Source organism: Urocitellus parryii, chromosome 11, assembly GCF_045843805.1.
Source record: "Urocitellus parryii isolate mUroPar1 chromosome 11, mUroPar1.hap1, whole genome shotgun sequence".
NCBI classification, from domain to species: Eukaryota; Metazoa; Chordata; class Mammalia; order Rodentia; family Sciuridae; genus Urocitellus; species Urocitellus parryii.
In genome coordinates, this window is record NC_135541.1 from 7,507,677 (window position 1) to 7,525,383 (window position 17,707).

At 41.2% G+C, this 17,707-nt stretch overlaps 1 protein-coding gene across 3 annotated transcripts; it reads left to right on the forward strand.

Annotated features, from left to right (window-relative positions):
* Positions 1-957: 957 nt before the first annotated feature.
* Positions 958-2,822, forward strand: LOC144249102 (box C/D snoRNA protein 1-like). 3 transcript variants are annotated; one of them, XM_077791253.1, is made up of 2 exons: positions 958-1,136; positions 1,596-2,822. In XM_077791253.1, the coding sequence occupies exons 1-2, from the start codon at positions 1,074-1,076 to the stop codon at positions 2,499-2,501; spliced, it is 969 nt and encodes a 322-aa protein (XP_077647379.1). In that variant the 5' UTR covers positions 958-1,073; the 3' UTR covers positions 2,502-2,822. The 3 variants fall into 3 exon arrangements, with proteins under 3 accessions (XP_077647379.1, XP_077647378.1, XP_077647380.1); XM_077791254.1 differs by having other exon boundaries at positions 1,086-1,158; XM_077791252.1 differs by having other exon boundaries at positions 958-2,822.
* The last annotated feature ends 14,885 nt before the right edge of the window (positions 2,823-17,707 follow it).

Here is a 17,707-nt window from a genome sequence, read left to right on the forward strand (position 1 = left end):
CTGCTTATTACTTTTTCCTTATAAAATGGAAATTGGAGTGTCATGTGACTTAATGCAGTAGGATCCTCTTATTCAATAACTACAGTGGCTCAGAAAGGAGTTGCCCTCACATGGGTGATGTTATTTTTTATTTCAAAAAATTAAATGAGCAATTATAAAGCATGTGCCCATATTATAAAACACTTGGAAATTACAAGAGAGTCTCACGGATGTCTCTCACACATGTGAGATTCTGCCACCTTAGTGGGAAGTTGAAGAGAACAAACAGATCAGAACAGAGTCTGTAAACTGTTACATGAGATAGTTTGAAGCTTTTTGTTTAGTTTGTTTAAAAAAATTATAAAATTACAAAACTACATAAGCCATAAAGTATAATCTGGGGCATGAGGCAATATTGGGGATTGAATTCAGGACACTCAACCAGTAAGTCACTGCTCCAGCACATTTTGGATATTAATCATAGAGGGTCTCACTGATTTGTGTAGCACCTTGTGCTGCTGTGGCTTGGCTTTGAACTCTAATTCTCTGGCCTCCTCAAACTCTGGAGTTGTTGGGATTGCAGGTGTATGCCACCACACCCAGCAAAACAGTATAATTTTGAGGGAACACAAAATAAATATTTTTATTATCAGAAAATAGAATTCCAATCAATTAGAATAAATAGGATTGCAATCCACTTCCCTGGTTAACTAATTTTAAATTGGCATTGCCTGGAGCTCAGTGGAAGAGCACTTTCCTAGGACATGTGAGGCACTGGGCTTGGTCCTCAGCAGTAGGTACAAATTATTAAATGATGGGCTGGGGACATGCCTCTGTTGATAGATTGCTTGCCTCACATGCACAAGGCCCTGGTTCAATCACCATACCACCAAATAAATAAATTAATTAATGGATAAATAAATAAATTATATTGTCCATATAAACATATAGACAACAGGCCAGCGAGCCAGGCTGCATTCGCAGCTTCCGACTTCTTTTCTCCACACGTGTGGTGCTGTTGTAGTTCTGCCCAGTAATTCTTACTGGTAGCGTGGTGCTAAGCTACATCGAAGAACAGAGTGGCAGCGTAGCTGATGGAGTTTGCCGTGGAAGCTGAAGAGACTTCGGGAGGAGTTCTCCAGAGGATAGCTGAGGGGGTGCGCCTGAGTCCCGAGTCCGGTAGGGAGGGAGTCAGGGACTTAGCAGGGATGGAGGAGGCCAGTGGTGGAGAGAAGGGGAAAGGATTTACAGGAAGGAAGAAGACAGAGAATGCAAAAGAAGGAAGTGGGCAAAAAGCAGAGGAGATGCGAATGGACTTAACAATTGTAAAGCAAGAAGTCATGGACTGGTCGGATATAGAAGGCGGCTTGTTGAATGGCCAGTGGGTAAAGCAGGAGGTGGAGGATGGACCTGAGGTGAAGGATGAGAAAACTGGCATATTAGAGGTGAAGCAGGAAGTGGATAATAGTAGTTTGGTGGTAAAAGAAGAGAAGGTAGATGAACTAGGGGTAAAGGAAGAGAAGGTGAAGGTGAAGGAAGAAGTAATGGACTGGCCAGAAGTGAAGGAAGAGACGGAGGATTACTTGGAGATAAAACAGGAGGTATTTGTTGGTCAGGATATAAAAGAGGAGGAGATGATGGATGGAGCCTGTGTAAAAGAAGAGAAGGATTTCATGAAGAAAGAAATGATGGAAGACACAAAAGTGAAAGAAGAGCCTGAGATCAGTCCCCCATTGGGCTGCAAGAGGAAACTGGCCATGTCAAGGTGTGAAACTTGTGGTACAGAAGAAGCAAAGTACAGATGTCCACGTTGTATGCGATACTCCTGCAGTATGCCCTGTGTAAAGAAACACAAAGCAGAACTGACCTGTAATGGAGTTCGAAATAAAACTGCTTTTGTTTCAATACAACAGTTTACTGAAATGAATCTCCTAAGTGATTACCGATTCTTAGAAGATGTGGCAAGAACAGCAGACTATATTTCTAGAGATGTTTTCTTGAAAAGACCAATAAGCAATAAACATATGTGCTTTTTGAAAAATCGTGCTCGAAAGCAAGGTATTGACTTAAAACTTCTACCTACTGGATTCACCAAGAGGAAAGAGAATTCAACAATTTTTGATAAGAAAAAACAAAAGTTTTGTTGGCATGTAAAGCTCCAGTTTCCTCAAAGTCAAGCTGAATACATAGAAAAACGAGTACCAGAGGATAAAACTACTAATGAAATTCTAAAACCTTACATTGATCCTGAAAAGTCTGATCCTGTTATTCGTCAAAGGTTGAAAGCCTACACTCACTCTCAGACTGAGGTCCAAATTTTAATGAAGGTTGAATATATGCAGCAAAACCTAGTAAAATATTATGAACTGGATCCTTATAAAAGTCTCCTAGACAATTTGAAGAACAAAGTGATCATTGAATACCCAACGTTATATGTTGTGTTGAAAGGATCTAGTGATGACATGAAAGTTCTTCACCGAGTGAAAAATGAATCTACCAAGAACCTTGGCAGTGAAAATTGAGCACTTCTTCTGGAAGAAGAAGGTGAAAATTCCAACAGTTGCAGAGAATTATGCATTGATGGGCTTTTGGATAATTGGGGTATTATTAATGGGCAGTTGGAATTTTTTGATTTGTCTGACAAGTACACAATCTAAACCTTTTGTTGACTTTATGTAAGGACCCTTTTTTTCATAGTATGAACCCCTCTTGAGCCTGATCAACATAGACTTTATTAGGCTTCAAATTTTAATATGTTTACTCCTTCCTATAGCCTGGAAACTTTTTATTAGTTTGATGCATGACCGCACCTAAGATCACCGGACTCATCAAGTGCATTGAAAGTTGGCATTCTCTCTAGTGGAACTTCACTAAAGAGAACCGCTGTGCTACGTACCGTCTAGTCAAGGAAAACTGATCTTCCATTAGTTGCCATTCTTGTCTTTGGAATATACATGCCATTTTTCACCTCTTTAAGACAGCTTTTATACTTGGGAAACTCCCAATATGTTGTCTTGTGGAAAGGCTTAAATAAGTACTGTTAACTACTATTTCTTATATTCAGTTCATAAAATCAGCATCTCCACATTGTTTGAACAGTCAGTGCTCAGTGCAAATGAACTTGCCACCTATTCACTCAATGAGCTATGTTTCATGAATTCCATGCCTCATCTCAGTCCCAGTCCACTCTCATTACCACATAAGTGGGTGTTATGATGACCATATTGATGCTATGTTTTGCTACATCTAGCAGTAAAGAAGGGGAGAATCACTTGAAATTCTTTGATGTGCTATTAAAACATATATGTGTGTATTTATATATATATATGGCTTAAAAAACAATGATAAAATTGGACATTAATGGAATTCATTTTTATTTTACAGTTGAAATAAGTTTTAGACCAGAAAGAAATCAGAGGCATTAAAGAGACTTTGAAGGATTAGAAATATGAAAAGGTAATGAGTATAGGAAAAATTAGAAGAACACAAATGTCCATATAACCTGGCATAGAAATTAAAGAAGAAAATCCAAAAACAATAGTGCCAAAAAGACCATTGGTATAAAAGTACCAGTGGAAATGTGCTTCATAAAAATGCATTTTGAGAAAAATATTTACATTCTAAAGCAACTTCAGAAATCTGATATGATAAAAGATTTATATAGAATTGTGTTGTTTATGATATTACTAGATAGACAGATAAATTGAATTTTAAGGGATTCAGTTTTATCCAAAAGTGTAATATGTCTTATTAAAGCAGGGAAGAGATAGGATGAATTGAATCAAATGTGTTACACAGTTTTGGGGAAAAGTGGAACAAAGTACCCCCCCCCCCAAAAAAAAAAAAACCTGATCTGAATATTGGGGTGGAAAGGAATTTCCAGAAGGTGAATCTATTAAGGTACAGTCCCATTTCTAAGAAAAATGTTGAGCTCCATCTCTGCTAGATTTTAAATTGAAAACTAGACAAAACCCAAAGAATTTATCATCTAATTTCCTTTAGCCCAAGAAGAAAAAGAAAGAAAATCCCCCTGCTCGCATCTTTGCCATCTCGGTTTTCTAGAATTAGACCTTTCCAGCAATAGGCTATTTCTCAGGAAAGAATTTAGCTATCAGAGTTCACCTAAATATAACTCTCAACTCATTTGATTAATATACACATTTATTCCTGCAGGTTTTATAATAAACATGGTTTTAGTGAATGATGGTATCAAAGGTTTGGAGGGGGTAGAATTTAAATAATTCACTGAGAGTCCTGCAAGTTTGTAGTGTTAAGACTCAATTTCTTTTTTAAAGAGGCCTTCTCCTTTTGAATTCTTTTTTTTTTTTTTTGATGGATACAACACAATGCCTTCATTTTTATGTGGTGCTGAGGATCCAACCCGGGTCCCACCCGTGCTAGGCAAGCACTCTACTGATAAGCCACAATCCCAGCCCCTCCTTTTGAATTCTTGACAAATTCTAGTGAGTAAACAAACTCCTTGACACACGTTAAGTTCAACTCCTGCATTTTATTTGTTAATCACATTTTAAGATGAGTAAAACTTCACCTCATCTTTATTTTTAAACAGTGATTTTCTAAGGGAAAATAGGCTCTCCATAATCATTAATTATTCATATAGGATTAGTAGCCATAAATTATACAAATCTTCCATCTGTTCCTATTATAAATATAAATACAGAGTTACTATAATAGATATTTAAGATTCTAAAGTATCATTGAGCCAATGAAGCTAATTTGTTTCCCTGTACAAATAGTGGGATCCATGTTTTTAAAAATATGATAAAATGATAAGCATATAACTGTTGCACCAGAAATTTCCTTTATATATTATGTTTAATTAGGTTGAAATACACAGTATATTGTACTGTTTTATCTCATGTTTTACCTGATTTAATATTCCTAAGTTTTACATAAAGATATATTTTTTTATTTAATTGTACATTACTGTACTACAATGTGTTAAGTTTATTTTCATGTAGATGTTAATGCACTTTGGAAGTAGGGGGTTATGCTGAGGGTCAAACAAGAGCCTTTCATATGCTAGGCAAGCATGGTAACACTGAGCTATACTCGCAGCCCATTAAGGCATTTTTGATTATTAATCAATCCTCCTTCAGATGTAAGTTATAGAAACTCAAAATATTATCAACATAAAGAATAACTTGTTGGCTTATTTTTAGGGAAGTACAGACATTACTATATCCAGACACCCAAAGAAATTATTGTACTTGTGAGGCACAGTGGTACATGCCTCTAATCCCCAGCAACTAGGAAGCTGAGGCAGGAGGATCACAGGTTCAAAGCCAGCCTCAGCAATTTATTGAGGCCCTACACAACTTAGCAAAACGAGATCCAGTCTCAAACTAAAAAATCAAAAGGGCTGAGGATGTAGCTCAGTGGTAGAGCACCCCTGGTTCAATCCTTGGTACTAATAAAAAAAAAGAGGAAAAAAACAAACATCTTGCCATCCCTCACACTTGACTCTGGTTTTGTTGTTGTTTTGTTTTTTTTCTCTAGATTGGTTTTCTCTTCCATGAATACTTTCTCATTGGGGATGTTCTGTTTGGAGTAAGGGATAGTGCAGTGAAGGTGATAGTAAGTGACAGTTTCAGATTTACTTCTTGATAGTAACTAAGTCATAACAGTAAGCTATATAAAATTTTGGAGATCTACTTTGATTTTGCCTCTATTGGATCACATTCTGAGCTGATCAGGAGAGGAAACTTCCCCAGAGAAAGAGGGAAATATTAGAAACAAAGGAGCAGGAAAAGAAAGATGGTTACTGAAAATAAAAGTTATAGTTCTTTATGATACCCTATTGTGAGTAGCAAGAAACTTTTTATAAAAAGTAAAATTAAAAATTAACCATTGGGCTGGGGATGTGGCTCAGGCAGTGGCACGCTCGCCTGGCATGTACAGGGTGCTCTTTTCGATCCTCAGCACCACATAAAAATAAAATAAAGATGTTGTGTCCACAGAAAACTAAAAAGTAAATATTTAAAAAATATATTCTCTCTGTCTCTCTCTTAAAAAAAATAACCATTATGGGCTTTTTTTCTTCTTATCTATTTGTTTTTGACATGTCGCTGCTAGTTTAACTAGATGCATGTAGCACCAATCCATTTCCATCACCAATTTGGAAAATTTTTCCAGTTTCATCAAAATTGGAGAAACTTGCTGGGTGTGTTGGCACACACCTGTAATCCCAGCAGCTCTGGAGGCTGAGGCAGGAGGATTGTGAGTTCAAAACCAGCCACAGCAACTTAGTGAGGCACTTAGCAATTCAGTGAGACCCTGTCTCTAAATAAAAATAAAAAAGGGCTGGGAATGTAGCTCAATGGTTAAGCATCCCTTGGTTCAATCCCCAGTACCAGAAAAAAAGAAAAATATTGGAGAAACTTGGTTTTGAAATTAGAATTGTAGGTAGACACAGTGGTGGTGGTACACATTTTATCCCAGAAGTTTGGAAGCCTGAGGCAGAAGGATTGCAAGTTCAAAGCCAGCCTCAGCAAGTTCAAGGCGCTAAGCAACTTACAGAGACCTTATCTCAAAATTAAAACATAAATAAATAAAAAGGGCCAGGGATTCTGCTCAGTGGTTAAGCATCCTTGGGTTCAATTCCTGATTCCAAAAAAAAAAAAAAAATAGAGTTATGCAAAGGAAGTTTTCTTCAAAACTGAAGACTACATAAATAAAAATTAGCCTTTTTTTTTAAAGAGAGAGAGAGAGAATTTTAATTTTTTTTTTTTTTTTTTTTTGGTTTTCGGCAGACAACATCTTTGTATGTGGTGCTGAGGATCGAACCAGGGCCGCACGCATGCCGGGCGAGCGCGCTACCGCTTGAGCAACATCCCCAGCCCAAAAAAATTAGCCTTAAAAAAACTTTTGGGGTTCTGAACATCACTTCAAAGTATTTTCTTTCAGCTTTAGTAATTAAAAACTATAAAGTATATGTGCATGGTTTTTTGTTTTGTTTTTTAATGAACATAATGTAAACATTTTCCATTATAGGGTGTGGGGGACTCCTATTTTGAACTTAGAACCAAATGCATCCTTTAGTCTTTGATAAGTGACTGTACAACTCTACTTTCCAGTTTCATATTCTTGTTGAATAAAGTACTCACAATCCTTTAAAAAAAAAACATATAGACAACAATTTAGAAAAAGAAAAAGTGTGGGGCATGTGTGTACAAGCCTGTAATACTATGGTCTCCGGAGACTGATACAGGAGGATCATGGGATCCAACTAAGCCTCAGCAAGAGCAGGCACTAAGCAACTCAGTGAGACCCTGTCTCTAAATAAAGCACAAAATAGGGCTGGGGATGTGGCTCAGTGTTTGAGTGCCCCTGGGTTCAATAGCCCAAACCAAAGAAAGAAAGAAAGAAAGAAAATTGAAAGTGACATAAACCAAGGTGGAAATCCTAGTGTTCAGAATCAAGGTAACACTACACTTAGAGGCAAAATCGAAGTTCTGAATTGGTTCATGAGAAAAGACAGAAACAAAATTGTTCCTGAATTTGTACAGGTGAGGAAAGAACAAGGGTGGTGCTCAGGGCAGTGAGGGACTTACCGGATCTCTCCAGGTGTGCAGGGTTCTTGGAGCCTCAGCAGGCCAGGCTGGTTCTCCTTTGGCTCCAGGACTCTTGTGTTTCTCTTCTGGCTCCACAGAAGCTTTTATGGACCTCTCTGACCACGCCCCATCCTCCATCTGATTGACTGGCATCCAATCAGAAAGCAGTATCTGATCAGGTTCTCCAATCTCCACCCACTTAATCCTGATTGGATTTTCTTCCTCCAGATTGATTGATTGAATTTGATGCTCATTCAGGAGTGCAGAATCAGGAAGAGGATGAGAGTGAGGGATGCCTCCCTCCATGCATTCCAACCATGGACTGAATTTTGTCCATAAGTCACCCTCCTGTTCCTCCCATGAGACAGAAAAGCACTGAATCCTTTGAGACAAAACAACACCTGAAAATATCTTTCAAAGGGATCTTTGGCCATATCAAAATTATTTGAAATATTTTTCCAAAAATTGCATAGTAAAAACAGCTTTTTGAAGACAGTAGTGATAACCACGAAGACCACAAAATGGAAACCATGTTTACAACAGTCACACAAGTGTTGAGTTACCTTGCAGCAAATCTGGGAACACTAGTGAGGAAAAGCAGACAAGGAGGGTGAAATCAGTCTTCTAGACTTAGGGCAAGACTTCTCCTGTTTGTCTGTCTGTACTGGGGTTGAACCCATTGGTTCTCTACCACTGAATCACATCCCCTGCCCTTTTTATTTTTTGCTTTTATTTGGAGATAGGGTCTCACTAAAATGCTTAGGTCCTCACTAAGTTGCTGAGGCTGGCCTCAAATTTGCCATCCTCCTGCCTCAGTCTCCTGAGTTGCTATGATTACAGATGTGGGCCATTGTGCCCCATCAGACATGGAAAAGTCTGAATTCCCCCAAAGATGCAAACTGTGGGCAACTTGGGAATGGGAGGAAAAGACACAGGGTTGGACAGCAGGTGTTCCTGACATCAGGGAGGCCACCCACTGGAGACTCTTCCTGCAGAATCAAGGACCCCCAGGGCACATCTCCCAGGCAGCCTTTGCTCCAGGCAGTTTCCAGGGCTCTTTAGGCTGTGAGAAGTTCATAGGCAAAGGAAAATTTGAAGAGCCTGAGTATAAAGTAATTCAGGAATTGAGGAAGGAGAGACGGAAAGAGAGGGAGTGCTTGGATGATGAGCCATGTGAGGGGAGGACTTACAGGGGAGATGTAGAAGGAATGGTTTGATTGGCAGGAGTTACAGAATTGCATTTCTGCTTTGTTGTTCTGTCTTTGTGTTAGTCAGCTTTTTCACGCTGTCACTACCACACCCAACCCCAACAACTACAGAGGAGGAAAAGTTAACTGGGGACTCATGGTTTCAGAGGTCTCAATGCACACACAGCAGATTCCATTCCTTGGGCCCTCACCTTCAAGGTGAGGCTGACCATTATGGTGGGAGATTGTGGCAGAGGGAAGGTGCTCACATTATTAGAGAACAGAGAGGCAGAGAGATGGCCCCTAGCCAGATACAAAATATACACCCCATATTCACACCCCCAATGATCAGCTTCCTCCAGCCACACCCCAGCTGCCCCCTGTTATCACCCAGTTAGTCCCATTAGGAATGAACTTACTGACAAGGTTAAGGCTATACACCAATCATGTCTCCTCCCAACCATTGTCTCACAGGTGAGCTGTTGGGAGACACAGCATCTAAACCGTGATGGTCTTCTTGGGTATCTTCTTGGAAAGTATCCCTGCTCACATCACAGTTGGATACTTACAGTTGGCTGAGATGATCTTTGGTTTCTGTTTCACATAATGACTTACCACAAATGACCCACATTTAATCTCCTATGTGTGCAGTGAAGTAGGGCTAAGGCTATTTCAGAGGCCTCATTGCTTTTTAGGCTCCACAATATTTGAACTCTAGTCTCTGAATTCTAAATCTCTCTGCCATTTGTCTGTGTGTAGCCAGCTGAAAGGGTGACTTCACACCACAGCCCTGCCTTCTCTTACCACCCTTGACTTGGGGCAGAAGGCAGGTAGATGTTTCTGTAAACCTGAGTCACAACAGACAGTGGTTCTCCAAAGAACAAGGGTAGTCAGACATAATAGGGCAGGAATGCAGGACACCCAAAGAAAGATGAGTCAGAGCCCCATCCAGGAGGCAAAGGGAGACAGGGTGTCAGAGGCAGCTTTGAGTCAATTACCACTGGCTCCACAGACTCAGTACCAAGGGTGGCCTCAGTTCAAGGACAACAGGCAGTGACTGGCCAGGTGTGCTCCTAGAAAACATGGGGGTACAGGTTGTGGTAGGTTTTATGCACAGCTGAGGTTGTGGCTGACTGGTTTGTGATAGTTCCTGCCATCAGGCAGAGCTGCCCAGGGACCCTCCCTTCACAGCACCCTGCTTCCCCTTCATCAGGGTTTGACACAGTTCCTGCCTGTTGATTTCAGCACCATTATGTTTCCCCCTTGGGATGAAGATTTTTTCTCTGGATGCATCACACAATGGTTAGGGTTTGATTCTCTCTCGGTGCCAGGATGGACTTGTCCTGGTTGGTCCAGTCTCCCATTGGAGGAAATTAATAGATGAGTAGGAATCAATGTTGAAACTCATTGAGCCACATTTGAACAAGGTGGGTTTGGAGGGAGTGGCTCTCCACCAGGAAGTCACTGTTAAATTCAATTTTGCCTGTTCATTAGGCCTTGGGTATCTCATCTCCAAGCTCCAGCCTTTATTATTCTATGAAGAGTTAGACTTTTGCAGAAATTTTATGAGTACAGGTGTTCATTTTTTAAAAATATTTAGGCCCTGAATTTATTTATTTTTATTTTTTATTTTTTGGCATTGGGGAGTGAACCCAGGAGAGCTTTACCACTGAGCTACATCCTCAGCTTTTTTCATTTTTTTATTTCATTAATTAGTTAATTAAATTATTCATTCATTCAGTTTGGGTACCAAGGTTTGAACCAGGGAAACTACATCACTGAGCTACATTCCCAGCCCATTTTTTAAAAAAAAATTTTGTTTTGAGACAGGTTCTCACTAAATTACTGAGACAGGCCTTGAATTTGAGATCCTTCTGCCTTAGCCTGCTAAGTAGATGGTGTTATGGGGAGTCCCTCCAGAAAGCACTCTAAGTCTGAATTTCAAATCAAAAGAGACCTCTACTTACCTGACTAGGGACTGTCACCCACCACAGAGACTCAGGCTCTGTGAGAGGACAGCAGCTTCCTGGTCCATCCCAAAACAATATAAGCACAAAATCCAAAACTCAGTGACTTGCTTATCGTCATGTAAGCTACCAATCATAGAAATTAAAACATGAATAAGTGTGGACTCTGGGCTCTAGGCAGGACCAGAATTTTCCAGTCAGCAAGCCAGCACATTAGCTTTGGAGTTCAGTTGAGCAGGGTCCTGGGTTCAAGCAGGTGCTAGACCATCACATCCTGAATTTGGGTGGGGGTCAGCAGGGCGAGAATGTACTTCAAAGTCATGTAGACCCACAATAGCATTCAAGCCCCGGATGTAGCTCTCCATGACCACCACTGCATCCTGAGTAGGGTACAATCTGTGGGGTACAAAGTAAAGAATGGCAATTGTTTTTTAAATAAGAAAACAGCTGTCATTTCAGTTTCTCAGAAACAGCTCTTGTAACAGTTGTTCATAGGAGGCAGCAAAATGGAGTCTCAGGCCTGCCTATGACAGTTCTTGCTTTATAATTGTCTTATCTCACTTTTCAAAATTTTATATCCATCGTCTGTATTTTTTTTCTAATCTAGAACTTATAACTGACACACTTATTGATTATATTTATCAGTTCATACCATAGCAGATGGGTTTACAAATATTCACCACCACACCTTTTTTAAATTATAACTTGAAAAGGTAGACAATTTGCCTAGCATGCATGAGGCCCTGGGTTTGATCCCTAGCAACAATCAATAAAGAATTGAATAAATAAATACATAGATAGATAGATGAGAGACCTGTGTTCAAGTAAACTTGTTAGATGTTTTTTCTTCTTAATCAATTAAATGATTTTAGTTATGTTCAGGGAAAAAATCCAAATGATAGCTCGTGATGATAAAAATTTAGATATTTAACATGGTTAAAAATATGTTGGGAATTTACTATAACCAGCTATTAACAAGGTGATTTGATTGGCATATATTTTAATATAGTGTCCAGAATTATGTCTGAAAACATATTAGATTTTTTATGAATTTTTGCCATTTTAAGCAAATATTGATAAAATATCCAAATAAATATAACTTGAAAAAGTTATGTTGTATTTGACAACACTTCCCATCATATCAAATTAGGCTAATTGCCTTAATGTCTCTCTTCTAGAAATCCCTTAAGCAACTATGGAGTTCTCTGGAACATCCCAATGTTAGTTCAATGTCAAATGACAATGTAGACTTTGATCATAGAGAAGTTAGTCAATAATCTCAAAAGTTTTAAAGCACTTAATGAAACCTGGAGTCCTAGATCATTATAAAAGATAAGTCATTTAACCAGAGTGTTAAAAGATATTTAAAGTGAATACAGAAAATCATGTCCTATGAAATAATACTTCAATATTTAACAGAGATGACTCAGTTTTCCCTTTCCTAAGTAATCAGAGAACTTGATAAAACCAATTTGAACCCTATAAACTGACTCTCCCATCCTCCAGTACTGAGCATTGAACCAGGGGCACTCTACCTCTAAGCTACCTGCCCAGTTCTCTTTGTATTATTTTCAAACAGGCTTGTCAAATGGCCAAGTCTGGCCTGAATCTTGCCATCGTCCTGCCTCAGGCTCCTGAGTATCTGGAATTACAGGCATGGACCACATCACCTGACTTAAAATGTACTTCTTAAAGAGCAGCTGTTTGAGAGATGTTCAACTGGAACATTCCACGTGGAAGCCATTACTGTTTTTAATTGTCTTTGGAATCATTTGCCCACCAGTTTCAAAATGTGCTTGAGAAGGAACCATAATAGACTCCTCTACAGTGCAGAAGAAAGGCTCTCCTGGAGAGCCTTTCTTTAATTGTCTTTGGAATCATTTGCCCACCAGTTTCAAAATGTGCTTGAGAAAGAACCATAATAGACTCCTCTGCAGTGCAGAAGAAAGGCTCTCCTGGAGTTTCTTGGAATTTGCACATCTCATTCTAAGTTTTATTAATCTCTTGAGAGCCATGCAGAGGGAATGTCTGTAATGTGTCTGGCATGATTAAGTGTTTGCTGTGCTCAGAGTTAACTTATGTATAAACATGGCTGTATAACCAATGTGATCCTGCAATCTGTACATGTGGAAAAATAAGATTACATACCTCATTTGAAACAAATGTATGATATGTCAAGATCATTGTAATGTTTTGAGCAACTAATAAAATGTTTTTTAAAAAAGGATAAATATTAAAATGTTTCCTTATGACTAAGTTGTTTATATATGTAACACAAATAGTTAAAAATATTCAAGGTTATTCCCTAAGAGCAAATATTAATGTGCTGATATAAACCAAAGTTTGATTTACATATTTGTGTCTGTTAAGTTTTACTCTCTAGGGCAACTAACTGGACAAATGAAGGTTTGGACATCTCTGGTGAAACAGCAACTGTTATTTTAGAGCATTGTTCCACCTTACAGAGTCTAAAACTTGGTTAATATAAAAAACATTAATACAATTGTAGTATACTACTCTTCTTCTCATGTTAATTGTGCTTGCTTACATTGGCTAGACCCTCAAATCTCCCTTTTGTGTTTTTTTTGGCTTAAATATGAGGCATCACTGAAGGTGGTGTGCTACTCTGATCTTCTCGCTTTTAGAGAGTACAGTGTCTGCTGCTGGCCAGCAATAAAGGCTTAATTGGAATGGCAATGTGTGGTCTGAGAGTTTTTTGAGGGTCTCAGTATCAGTATAACATTCATCCAGAGGAATTTTGCAGTCTGAGGCTATTATTCTCCTTTTAGTTATGGCACTTGCTCCCTAGTGCAATGTAATCTCTTGAGGGTTTTCAATGCTCTATGGCCAGGTACTGAGGTGCACACTTACAATCCCAGTAACTTGGGAGGCTGAGGCAGGAGGATTGGAGATTTCAAGTGAGGCTGGGCAACATAGTCACACCCTGTCTCAAATAAAAATATAAAATGTCTTGGGGGTATAGTGCTGCAGTGTAGCTGAGCACAAATAACCAGGAGGTGACCAGAGACTTGAAGGTTGAAACAGGAACTACTTTATTGTGAGTGAACTCTGTGGGAACTGAGTGCAAACTCAAAGTAGCGGGCACCCAAGGTAGCAGGAGCCGCTTCTCTGCGGGACAGCAGAGGTACATATACCCAACTAATTACACACAGCTTAACTTAATTAACATCATCTAGATACAGCAGTCAGTCATTAAGGAATCCTCATCATCTTAATGGCTCCCTGGCATTACTTCACAAATCACTCCTCCTGGCAAACTGCCAGACGCCATCTTGATTTGATTTGCATCACCAGTAGTAATGTATCCCAGGAACATAATCCCTGGTACTTCACACACACACACACACACACACACACACACACACACACACACACACACACACAGAGTCCAGCAGTGACATGCATGCCCCAGCACCTCAAAAGTAAAAAAAAATAAAAATAAAAATAAAAAGACACATTGACACAGAAGACAAATTAGAATAGAACCAAAAGTAGCAAATGAGGGCTCCGGGCTGCAGGCAGAGCTCAGGGGTGCTGCACCTGCCTAGCCTGCATAAGGCCCAGGCTCCATCTCCAGCCCCTTCCCTCTCCCCACTCACAAGGTGGTGCAGACTGATTTTAGGTATTTCTAACCATTGGAAGTGAGTGGGCTGAGTTTCCCCAGGCAAGGGGAATAGCCACTAGTGATCAGCCATGGGTTCAAGTTCCTGCAAGAGCACCCCCAGCCTTAGGTTGCAAGGCAGCAGAGTCCCTGGGCCCAGTGTTAGAAGTCCACATGGAGTGGGGGTAAGATCCTGGTCTCTGCACTTCTGTCATCCAGATGGCTTTGAACCCTTGGCTCCTTCAAGGAAAGTGACTACAGATGTGCCCTGGGGTCTTTCCAACCTTGAGAGGATGGAGGATGAACAGAGTCAGGCTGACGATGACCCAGTGACCAGGTGACCTGATAAGCTCCTAGCACAGGCCAAGTACTTTCTATAGTTTTCAAATCTCCACGCCAGACTGGTCCTACTAGCTGCTTTTCCCTCATGGACACTGGTGCTCACAAGGGAAGTCATGTGCCCAGTGAGACACAGCCAGTCCAAGGGCTCTGGATGGGACGGGCAGGAAGCTTCACAGTGGTTCCCTGGCATCCACAGGAAATTGACTTTTTTTTTTCATTTTTTTGTAATGGAGATTGAACCCAGGGCTTCTCTACCACTGAGCCACATCTCCAGGCCTTTTAATTTTTAATGAGATATGATCTCCCTAAGTTGCTTAAGGCCATGCTAATAGCTGGGGCTGGCTTTGAACTTGAGATCCTGCTGTCTTGGCCTCAGCAGTCATTAGGATTACAGGCATGTGCAACCACACCCAGTGCTCCTTATTATTATTATTATTTATTAATTTATAAGGGATTGAGCTTGCTATAAGGGAGTGAGACTGGGGTATTTGCCAATGAACTACATCCCCAGCCCTGCTCTGAGGAATAGAATATGAATATGCCAGAGTGCTGCTGAACTGGGCCCTGGAGAGGAGCCTAACACTCCTGTAGGCTGTGCTTCCTGTCCTTTGGGAGCCACTGTCATGTAGGAAGCTCAGCCCTCCTGAGACCACCAGGCTGAGAAGTGCACCCAACAGGGGGTGGCCCTGGTGGGCAATAGGCCACATACAGAGAAGACCAGAGGGCACTGTGGTACATAGCTGTAAACCCAGCAACTCAGGAGGCTGAGGCACGAGGATCACAGGTTGCAGGCCAGCCTTAGCAACTTGAGACTCTGTTTCAAAATAAAAAATAAGGAATGGGATGTAGGTCAGTCGTAACTCTATGTATTAAGTACCATTGTGGCTAGGCAGGGGGTCAGGTACGGTCCACATGGATGAAGATGGCAGGTGAGTCCCTGTCTCTGGGGCTGGCCACCTATAAGAAGCAAGAATGTGCAATGTGGCCAACTGTGATCCATTCCTTCTATGGAACAACCATGGTGTGGTTGACGGGGTGTTCAGGGAGGGCCTCTGAGGTGATGCCAACTGAGACCTGGAGGAGGAGCCAGTCTAGTATTGGGGAGTAGGGGGCATATGGGGAGAGCAGAGAGCCCCCTGCCTGCCCCTTCCACAGCCAGAGCCAGTCACCACAGCGGTTGAACCCCTTCTCCAGCTGCTGCTCCTGCCTGGCAAGTAGCAGATTCTCACCCCAAGAGGGAGAGAGAGCCAGTCTGCTTGAAGGAGAGTGACCTTGGCAACATGCTGGCTGCAGAAGGTGACAGCACTTTGATCTTTCTCCACACTCCTCCCAAATGGCAGCCTGGCCACAATTCTGCAGATCTGAGCCCCTTCAGAACACTCGTCCACTCATTCTGGAAGCTGCATATGCTTGGAGCAAGGAGAGAGTTATTTGATGGCAAAAAGAACAGTCGAGAAATGGTTTGGTTAAATCCACAGGAATGGGGTCCAGGAGTGTCCTGCTTTATTGATCACACTGGGCAGATTGTCAGCAAATGACCAAATAAAAAAAATCTATTTTGAGTTCCCACCAAACAGAAAACAATCCTAGTCTTGAATCCTGTTCCTCAGTTATGCCAGAAGGTAGCCTTGAACCTCCAGTGGTGTCTGAATTAGGCAACTGGAAGTCCTTTTAAATAGCCTGGCAACACGGTGCAGACTAAAATTCTAAAGTACCTGCGATTTCTGTCCTCTGATTTTGGCTACGGTTGTCTATCTTTTTGAGTTAACCTCCCCCTTCACTTCCCTGAACAAATCTGCAGGCAGCACCAGGCTTACAGAAATGCTGGTGTGTCTTGGTAGCTCAGACTTGCTTCTTGGCCCTGAGCAGAGGCACAGAAAAAAAGCAGGGCTTCAAATCCAGCAAGGCAGGTATGGCAGTTATGTCCCATGCTTCCAAAGGATTTCAAATTAGCAGCCGGGTGTGGTAGCACACACCTGTGGTCCCAGCAGCTTGGGAGACTGAGACAGGGGGATCAAGTTCAAGGCTACCCTCAGCAACTTAATTATGTCCTGGGAAACTTGGAAACTGTCTTAAAAAGGGTTGGGGTTGTGACCTAATTGTTGAGCACCCTTTGGTTCAATACCCCCCCACACACAAAAATCATCATATTAGTGAAAATTTAATACATTTTTATTATGAAATAATAGAGCCCAAAACCAAGTAGCATAATAAAATGAAGGCCCTTATACCTATCTTCCTGAAGGCCAACCTAACCCATTTTCCAGGGGCACTGGGGATTGAAGCCTGGGTATTTGACCACAGCTACATCCCCAGCCCTTATTTTGAGATGGTCTTCCTGAGTTGTCAAGACTGGACTCAAACTGGAGGCCATGTGCACACATGAACCCCATCAGAAATTTATAAGAAGCATTTCTTGAGGTTCTGGAGATCAAACTCACAGCCTCATGCCTGAAGGGCACACTCTACCTGAGCCTCACCCCCAGCCCAAGAAAGCTAATATGTTGTGCATGTCAACAATCCCCTGCCTACCGAATTGCCACTGGGTTTCAGGCAATAAAATCTGTATGTTTGAGGTGAAGAACACAATCATAAGAATAAATCTGGATGTCGTGGACAGGCCTTATGTCCTTCACCAGCTGCATCAGCTCCTTCTGAACCTGGTCAAATTTCATGGGGTTGATCTCAGTCCAAAAATCCCTGAGAATTTCGTCAAAGCTCTCCAGAGGGGCAGGGTACTTCGCTTGTTCCAGCGGCAGGCTAGCGGTGTGGCTCAGCAGGTTCTTAAGAGCAGTCAGGGGGATTTGGTTCCCACAGAAACTGAAGGTTTTGAGCTGGGAACAGTGACCCAGGGCTGCTGAGATGGCATTTAGCTGGGACTCTGTTATCTCACAAAACTCTAGGACCAGGGTCTCAAGGGTGTGTGCCACCTTCTCCAGCAGGACCCGGAGGGGCTCAGGACTCACATCTTTCATGCAAAAAGAGCTGAGATCCAGACACTTCAGTTGATCAGTGCTCGGACACATGGACAGATGC